This window comes from Podarcis gaigeae, assembly GCF_964106915.1.
Source record: "Podarcis gaigeae genome assembly, chromosome: 3".
In the NCBI taxonomy this organism is placed as follows: domain Eukaryota; kingdom Metazoa; phylum Chordata; class Lepidosauria; order Squamata; family Lacertidae; genus Podarcis; species Podarcis gaigeae.
Genome location: NC_139680.1, coordinates 119638906 through 119648650, shown reverse-complemented (window position 1 = coordinate 119648650; position 9745 = coordinate 119638906). Strand labels below are relative to the sequence as shown.

The window sequence follows — 9745 nt, the reverse complement described above, 5'->3', positions numbered from 1 at the left end:
AGTCACCCAGCTGGTTGGGCAGAGCCCATGGGTCCCTGCGGAATAAAGGAAAGAGTCCAGCCACCAACCGGAGCAAATAGCTGTAGACCGAAGTTTATTGCGCAACAGGTTCAAAGAGGAATTTTGAACCCCGAGGATGGGGTGACAAGGACTTTTAGAAGTTTCTATCTTATCCCAGCATATAGTTCATTAAGCATCATCGCTACATCATTGCTACATCAGAAAAGGGGAGGGATATACATGATTAAATAAGGGATGCGGGTGGTCGGCGGCTGGAATCCCCACGACGGGGTGAGCTCCCGTTGCTTGGTCCCTGCTCCTGCCAACCTAGCAGTTTAAAAGTATGTCAAAGTGCAAGTAGATAAATAGGAACCGCTCCGGTGGGAAGGTAAACAGCATTTCTGTGCGCTGCTCTGGTTCGCCAGAAGCGGCTTAGTCATGCTGGCCACATGACCTGGAAGCTGTACGCCGGCTCCCTCGGCCAGTAAAGTGAGATGAGCGCCGCAACCCCAGAGTCATCCACAACTGGACCTAATGGTCAGGGGTCCCTTTACCTTTACCTATACATGATTAACACAGGAGGAATGTGTTGGGGCAACAGGCGGATACAGGATATGTATTGGGAAGTACATTCTAAGTACCTGCTACAAAGGGAGAATAGAACTTTGGTTTGCATAGTCTGCCACCTGGGCAAGTCCGGAGGAGTGCCTTTGCCCAGCGATTTACACCTATGAGTACCTTCCTGTGAGTAACGGTACGTGACCTCCCACTTGAGGGATTATGGCGGGGACTGAGTAGTTTCCAAGTCCTTGGCCAACGAAGCAAATTGGCAGTAGAATGAAGGAAAGTGGCAAAGGAGTTAATTTTATATGATTTTTAAAGCTAGGTAACTTCCCTGAGTTGTCAAGTCGAAAGGATACATTTATGCATAATATTTGGAACATTTAACAACTTTAAAGATGTGCCCCCCCCCATAATTTCCGTAACAGAAGGGACCCCAAGGGTCATCTAGTCCAACCCACTGCAATTCAGGAATCTCAACTAAAGCATCCATGACGAGATGGCCATGCAACCTCTGCTTAAAAACCTCCAAGGAAGGAGAGTCCACAACTTCCTTAGGGAGTCCATTTCCAGTGTTGAACAGCTCTGACTGCTAGAAAGTTATTCAGATGTTGGTTCGAGTCCTATCCTCCAGATCATGAGAAAACAAGGTTGCCCTGTCTTTCACGTCAAAGCCCATGAGAGATTTGAAGATGGCAGCACCCTTCCCTCCTGTGGTCTCCAGCAAGTGGTATTCCGAGTAATTTACTGCCTCCAACCAGGGAGGTAGAGCATAGTTATAGGGCAAGCTGTTGTTGTTGTTTAGTCATTTAGTCGTGTCCGACTCTTCGTGACCCCATGCAACTCAGCATTTTGGCTAATCTACTTTATTTACATATAAACACACAGGGAGCACTGCAACATGGCTCCCTCTCTCTCTAGCATCAGACAGCAAAGAGAAAAAGAACAAAGGACAATAGTCCCACGGTGAGTTTGGGGTTTGTTGTTATTGTTGTTGTTTAGTCGTTTAGTCGTGTCCGACTCTTCGTGACCCCCTGGACCAGAGCATGCCAGGCACTCCTGTCTTCCACTGCCTCCCACGGTTTGGTCAAACTCATGCTGGTAGCTTCGAGAACACTGTCCCACCATCTCGTCCTGTGCTGTCCCCTTCTCTTTGTGCCCTCCATCTTTCCCAACATCAGGGTCTTTTCCAGGGAGTCTTTTCTTCTCATGAGGTGGCCAAAGTATTGGAGCCTCAGCTTCAGGATCTGTCCTTCCAGTGAGATCAAGGGCTGATTTCCTTCAGAATGGAGAAGTTTGATCTTCTTGCAGTCCATGGGACTCTCAAGAGTTTCCTCCAGCCCCAGAATTCAAAAGCATCAATTCTTCAGCAATCAGCCTTCTTTATGGTCCAGCTCTCACTTCCATACATCACTACTGGGAAAACCAGAGCTTTAACTATACAGACCTTTGTCGGCAAGGTGATGTCTCTGCTTTTTAAGATGCTGTCTAGGTTTGTCATTGCTTTTCTCCCCAGAAGCAGGCGTCCTCTCTTCATCTATGAATGTGTCCAATACTCTTTTAAAGCCACCCAAGTTGGCCATCCCTGCCTCCTGTGGGAGTGAGTTCCACAGTTCACCTGTGCCATGTGAATAATTATTATCAACATTGTTGGTGTCAGAAGAGCGCAACAACAAAAAACTCCGTTCTGTAGCTTTCTGTCATCTGTCTGGGAGGGAATCTTGATTATTTTCCCTCTGTGCTACATTGTTAAAATAGCACAATGGATGATCTGCATCTGTTTCCATATAATGCAAAACTTTTTGCCAAAAACAGAATACAGTGGTACCTCGGGTTAATTACCTAATTCGTTCCGGAGGTCCGTTCTTAACCTGAAGCACCACTTTAGCTAATGGGGCCTCCTGCTGCCACCGTGCTGCCGGAGCCCAATTTCTGTTCTTAAACTGAAGCAAAGTTCTTAACCTGAAGCACTATTTCTGGGTTAGCGGAGTCTGTAACCTGAAGCGTATGTAACCCGAGGTACCACTGTAGTTAGTAGTTCACCACCACCAGCAGCAGCAGCAGCAATACCTGCCCTGTGTGGAATAACATGTATGTTATTAACTCTACAGGAATGTAACATTTTTATATATGCTGTCTGCTTCATATACCCAGTGCTTTTTCTGGGGGTACGCATACCTCTAAACATTTTGTGAATCTTTGTACTTTTGCCCATTTACTGTATTCATTTTCCCCGATCTGAACTATAAAATGGTGATTTTATGGAGCCAAAATGAGATGAGCCAATTTATACAGAAAAAAAGCACTGCGTACACCACTTAGAAATATTTCAAATATATTCACCCATCGTGAGTGAAACTGGCGGCGCTAGGACCTGCCCATCCCCTGCCGGCTTGGAGGAGGAGGAGGGCGTGGCTCGACGTGAGGGGCGTGGCTTTTTCGCGCAGGTGGGAGTGGGCGTGGCCCACTTGTCCCCGGTCGACTTCTTGGAGGAGGGGGCGTGGCCCGCCTGGAGCGTGGGCGTGGCTTCCCTCGGCGAGTGGGCGTGGCCTCGCCTTCTCAGATTCTCCTCAGAGACTCTTTTCCCTCAGAAGCGTCTCTGGCTCGGGAAGGCGATGGCGGCGAAGCGGCGGGCGGTGCTCTTCGACCTGGGCGGCGTCCTCTTCGACAGCGGCCTCCCGGGAGTCTTCCGGCAGCTGGAGCCGTCGCTGGGCCTGCCCGGGTGGGTAGCCGGCCGCGAGGGGAGGACGCGGCGGCGAAGGGGGCGGAGGCAAACCCGCCCGCCCGACTGCTGCTCTTGGCTGGGGGGGGGGGGGCGACGCCAACCGCAAAAAACAACCCCGCAGCCGCCGCGTCTCTCGTGCGTTTGTGTGTTTGTTGGTCGCGCCCGGCCGCGCGCGAGTAAGAGAGAGGCTGCTGCGCGGAATGTCTCGGGAGTCAGAAAGAGAGAGAGATCCACTCGTTGGATATCCGTGATAATTATGATCGCTCTTCTTTAATTGATAATTAAATGATAATTAATTACATAATCGCGTGTACTCAAAAATGAATGAACAATAATTAATGTTTATGTAATAAAAATAGTTAATAATAATTTATTATTAATTAAACTAAATTAAATTATATAATTAATAATGACAATTTATTTATTTTTAAATAAATTTAAATTTATTATTATTATTATTATTTATACACTGCTCCTCTGGCTGGGTTTCCCCCTGCTGTATATAATCACATATACTTAGCTAATTATAGTGGGATATTGTAATATTAATTATTATATAATTCCACGTAATCATATAAGAGCAAATGACAAATTAATTATAACTAAATAATTCTTAGCTAAATAATATAACCCTGGAACAGAGGGGCCGGGTGGTGCTGCCTCGCGGTTGCCTTTGGGATTGGTGGCGGCGGCCCCGGGGGAGTTCTTGCGCTCTGCACGTGCCCAGAAGCTTCCTGAGCCTGCTGCCTTGTGGGAAGTGAGTGTCCTAGGCATTGGCCTTCAGAAATAGTGGCAGGGGGAGTTATTGCGCTCTGCACATGCTTAGTTGTTCATTGCTACACACACACAGTGCTTTGCAGAAATGGTACTTTTGGCCTTTTTGGAACTAGTACCTGCTTTTAACCCAATCGTGCATTGGGGGACCCGTTTCTTAATCCTTTACCACGTGTTTGGTTGTAAACTACCCTGTGATCTTCTGGGGAGGAGTGGTATATCAATCAATCAATCAATTTTGATAGAAAGATAGATAGATAGATAGATAGATAGATAGATGTTCTGCTGAATGTCTTGGGCATCCCTGAGAGTCAGATTGAGAGAAATCAGTTCATTAAACATATTAAAGCCCTAGGCTTATGTGCCCCCCAGCAGCTGGCAGGGCAGTTGCTGCACTCTGCACATGCTTAGAGGTGTTTCAAGTCTGTTGTCATGTAGGCAGTTACAGATAGGTAGCCGTGTTGGTCTGCCATAGTCAAAACAAAAAAAATCCTTCCAGTAGCACCTTAAAGACCAACTAAGTTAGTTCTTGGTATGAGCTTTCGTGTGCATGCACACTTCTTCAGATACACTGAAACAGAAGTCACCAGACCCTTCTATATAGTGAGAAGGTGGGGAGGGGTATTACTCAGAAGGGTGGTGGGAATGGGTGATTGGCAGATAGCTGTGATGAGCCTGTTGACGACTCTTAACGACTGCAATAGGTCTTACAGGAAAAAGCAAGGGGTGAGAAGGTGAAAAATGGCTTTGTCATGTATAATGAGATAAGAATCCAATGTCTTTGTTCAGACCCGGTCTCTCCATGGTTTTAAGTTTGGTAATAAGTTGCAATTCAGCAGCTTCTCTTTCCAGTCTATTTCTGAAATTCCTTTGTAGTAAAACAGCTACTTTGAGATCTTGTATAGAATGTCCTGGGAGATTGAAGTGTTCTCCTACTGGTTTCTCTGTCTTGTGATTCCTGATGTCTGATTTATGTCATGTAGGCAGTGTCCTGAGCGTTGGTGTTAGAAGATGGGAGACCAGGGCTCTGTGGTGAACGCCCCACATTTAGGACTCTTGAGATATGTTTGCACCCTGAGGTGTTTACTGGAATTGTTTGTGTACAGGGGAGGGAGATGAGGTTATTAATTGTTACGTACTGTACTGCTAATTTTGTTATTTATTTAAATATTTATTTTCCATTCATTTTCTCATTTCTCTTTACATTTTTATACAATCTTTCAAGACAAGTTCACAAGCCGTAGAAACATCAAAGATTGCACATCTTTTAACAACCTGATCCAATGAAAATAAGTCATAATAATAATTAATAATTATTATTTATACCCCGCCCTCCCCAGCCAAGGCCGGGCTCAGAGCGGCTTACAAGCAATAATAAAAACAAGTTGAATGATTACAACTTAAAAACAAAATTAAAAGACAACGTTAAAATATTGAAACATTAAAATATTAAATGTAACCTCATTGCAGGAGAAGAAGGAAAAGAAAAAAGAAAGAGAGGGAGGGAATCAAATTGGCTCCAAGTCAAAGGCCAGGCGGAACAACTCTGTCTTACAGGCAGAAAACAAAGACTGAAAATACATTATAACATCAGTCATTAAAAACTTCCCTAAACAGGGCTGCCTTCAGATGTCCTCAAAGTGTCAGATAGTTGTTTATCTATTTGACATCTGATAGGAGGGTGTTCCACAGGGCAGGTGCCACTACCAAGAAGGCCCTCTGCCTTGTTCCCTGCAACTTGGCTGGTGCTGGATCTCAGTGTCCGGGCAGAACCTGACTTTAAAATAAACAACATGTATCAAATAAAGTAACATACCACTATGTCATTAAACAAAAAACGGAAGTAGTTTGCAGCAAAAAAACATAGACAGTGTACAGTAAAACCCATTGAAAAGTTATGAGTTAACCATTGTACAAAAATGTCGTCTTAATTGCCTTCACAGGCCTGGCACAATAGAAAAGTTTTCAGCAGGTGCTTAAAACTTGGCACAAAAGGCACCTGCTGAATCTCTAGTGGCAGAGCATTCCACAGGACTGGGCCGATGACACCAAAGGCTTGGTTTCCTGTTGCTGTCAAATGTGCATGGTGCCTTGCAGAATGCAAGAGAGGGCAGGTGTCTGCACCAAGGAGCCCTGCAAGCTAAAATTTGGCATGATGGAAATTGAGGCAGCTGGTAAACAGGATAGGAAGCGTGCCTATACACATATACATTTGCACTGTGATCCTCATGCATAACCATTGCAACAAACCAGTATGGTAGGATGCTATTAACTTTGTAATAATTGCAATTCAACTGTGGAATTTACACCCACAAGGTGTAGTAACCCTGGTGAGGATATGTGAGGAGAGTCTTGATTGCACATTTATTTTTGATGTTTTGCAACATCCCTAGGTAGATGCTGACCTCTGCCAAGAAAACCGGGTTGCTTGTAATCCAGCTAGCACAGGTTTTGCCCAACTCTTATCAAAAGAACAAATCTTTGCCTCTGTTCTTGGAATATAGTAGTTTCCAGGGAACAGAAATGGGGGAGAGTGCTCCTATTGCTGGATTAGCCATTGTGAGAATGGGATGATGGATTTAGATGGGCCTTTGGCTTGATCCAGCAGCCACGCTCTTCAGTCACGTTCTGATTCTTCTTAAGAGTGGGCTTCCGGAAACCATTTAGCAAGCTCCTGGTAGAGGTTGCACTTGAGCTTGAGGTTTCCTCATTTATAGCTCGCTCCCTTAATCACTGTGCAATATCCTGAGTTGAAGGACACTACCCAGGCAGCCTTTCAACTTGTGCCAGGGCTTCGTATTGGCACTGGGGCTCCCATGATGGAATGGGCCCTCTATGCAAAAGTATTCCATGCACATAGAATGCAAGCTTGTTTAGCTGGAAGGAAAGGTGTCCCTGTGTGTAAGTTGTTGTTTTTTTAACCTCCGTAACTAGAGCGTCGCTTCTGTGCACGCACATGGTGTGATAGAGCACTTCTGTGCATGCGTGAAGTTCGCGGAACGCTTCTGCGCATGCGCAAAGCGCACAGAACATTTCTGCACACACACACGGCTAAACCCAGAAGTATACACTTCCAGGTTTGTAGCTTTCGCAAGCCGAAAAGACGCAACATGAACGTAATGCAACACGAGGTATGACTGTAAGATGCTTTCTGTTCCCTGAGAATTGGGTGCCTGTTTGTGTTTGGCAGGGAGGGGCATTAAGTTCTAGGAGTCTCTTCCTGTAGAGCACTGATGGCCAAACTTGACCCTCCAGCTGTTTTGGGACTACAGTTCCCATCATCCCTGACCACTGGTCCTGTTGGCTAGGGATGATGGGAGTTGTAGTCCCAAAACAGCTGGAGGGCCAAGTTTGGCCATCACTGCTGTAGAGGGAAAGGGTACACATCCCAGACACAGGCTAAGTGTCTCAGAGAGAGCTAATCTGCACTTGTAAAAGGTAAAGGGACCCCTGACCGTTAGGTCCAGTCATGGATAACTCTGGGGTTGCGGCGCTCATCTCACTTTATTGGCCGAGGGAGCCGGCGTACAGCTTCCGGGTCATGTGGCCAGCATGACTAAGCCACATCTAGCAAACCAGAGCAGCGCATGGAAACGCCGTTTACCTTCCTGCCGGAGCGGTACCTATTTATCTACTTGCACTTTGTACTTTCGAACTGCTAGGGTGGCAGGAGCAGGGACCGAGCAACAGGAGCTCACCCCGTTGTGGGGGATTCAAACCGCCGACCTTCTGATTGGCAAGCCCTAGGCTCTGTGGTTTAGACCACAGCATCACCCAAGCCCTAATCTGCACATGTAGTATATCCCATAACCTTAATCAATCGCAACTAAAGAATTCCTGACAGATGGCCATCCAACCTCTGCTATAAACCACCACCACCTTCTAAGGGAGTCTGTTCCACTGTTGAACATTTTGTGAATCCATTGATTCTGGCCCTGCCCTTTGGAGCAGCAGTAAACAAGCTTGGTCCATCTTTCATATGACAGCCCTTTGGGTATTAGCACTGCTTGTGAGCAGTCCTTGATTCCTCCTGCCAGTCATTTTAGAAGAGCCAGCCTGCTGGGTTGGGTCCAAAGGCTCATGAGTCCAGCATCCTTTTCTCCCAGATGCCTTTGGGGAGTCCGCAGTAAAGATCAGAGTGCAGCTGCCATCCCCACTTGTGATTGATTCCCTGCAACTGGTGCTCAGGGCATCCTATTTTACCTTCTAGGGAACGGGTGGTGCTGTGGTCTAAACCACAAGCCTCCTGGGCTTGCCGATGCTCTGCTCAAGTTTCTGTCAGCCTAGCAGTTCGAAAACATACCTGTGTGAGTAGATAAATAGGGACGGTAAACGGCGTTTCCATGCACTCTGGTTTCTATCATGGTGTCCCATTGTGCCAGAAGTGGTTTAGTCCTGCTGGCTACATGACTCGGAAAGCTGTCTGTGGACAAACACCGGCTCCCTTGGCCTGAAAAGCGAGATGAGTGCTGCAACCCCATAGTCACCTTTGACTGGACTTAACCGCCCAAGGGTCCTTTAACTGACCTGACCTGACCTTCTCTTCCGCTCTCTTCCCATTCTCAGTAAATTATGAATGCTTCTCTCTTCTGTGCTCAGACTTCCGTTGCTGTTCTTCGAGCAGGTATGATCCAGTCCAAGACTGGAACCGTCCCAGCTAAGTGGACATGGGAGAGGTTGCAACGTTTGGGGCTTCTTAGTTGAGAGCAAAGGGGAGTAAGAAGATGCAAGACAGAGCTGTATAGAATTATTCATGATGTGGAGAAAGTGGATAGAGGAGTTACTTCCTCCTGCCCTTTAATAACAAAAACTCTGGACCACATTTTGAAGCTGAAAGCTGGACAATTCTGGACAGGCAAAAGAAAGTACCTTTTCATACGGCACAAAGCTAAACGATGGAATTTGTTGCCACAAGAGGCTGTGATTTATTCATTTTTTGCATGTATATTGTTGTTTAGTCGCTTAGTGGTGTCCGCCTCTTCGTGACCCCCTGGACCAGAGCATGCCAGGCACTCCTGTCTTCCACTGCCTCCCGCAGTTTGGTCAAACTCATGCTGGTAGCTTCGTGAACACTGTCCCACCATCTCGTCCTCTGTCGTCCCCTTGTCCTTGTGCCCTCCATCTTTCCCAATATCAGGGTCTTTTCCAGGGAGTCTTCTCTTCTCATGAGGTGGCCAAAGTCTTGGAGCCTCAGCTTCACGATCTGTGCCTTTATATAGCCCACCTTTTTATCCAAGGAGCTCAAGGTAGCATTCATGATTCCATCCAGCATTGGGTTGCCAGGGATGTGTGTGCAGCCATGTCAGAGCACTAGCGAATGATAAACAGGGTTCAGGCAATTACACCATCTGTTGATGGGCTTGGAATAGAGGGTGGTGCAGCTGAATAGTGAAGGTTGCAAGATTCAGGGCAGATAAAGGATTTTTTCACGAAGCACATAGTTAAACTATGGAACTTGCTCCCCCAGAAGGCAGCAGTGACCACCAACTCACTACTTGTAGGTACTTGGTATTGTTTTGAGAGGTATTGTATTGAGCTTGGCTTTGCTGGGAACAGGTGGCGCTGTGGTCTAAACCCCTGAGCCTCTTGGGCTTGCTGATTGGAAGGTCGGTGATTCAAATCCCCCCGATGGTGGTGAGCTCCTGTTGCTCTGTCTCAGCTTCTGCCAACCTAGCAGGTCAAAAG

General features: G+C 46.6%; 1 protein-coding gene and 1 long non-coding RNA gene across 3 annotated transcripts in view; one reads left to right on the top strand and one right to left on the bottom strand.

The window, feature by feature from the left end:
- The window catches only part of LOC310842150, a 237583-nt gene that overhangs the window by 126714 nt on the left and 101124 nt on the right, over positions 1-9745 (bottom strand). Inside the window, exon 2 of one of the 2 annotated variants that reach the window (XR_014562932.1) lies at positions 561-738. This is a non-coding gene — a long non-coding RNA (uncharacterized lncRNA). The remainder of the gene's footprint in view (positions 1-560; positions 739-9745) is intronic. The other variant, XR_014562933.1, reaches the window with a different exon arrangement.
- EPHX2 (epoxide hydrolase 2) overlaps positions 3077-9745 on the top strand; it is a 97221-nt gene continuing 90552 nt past the window's right edge. The window contains exon 1 of the mRNA XM_083733464.1: positions 3077-3283. Coding sequence (XP_083589590.1) covers positions 3177-3283 — 107 coding nt within the window. The 5' untranslated portion in view covers positions 3077-3176. The remainder of the gene's footprint in view (positions 3284-9745) is intronic.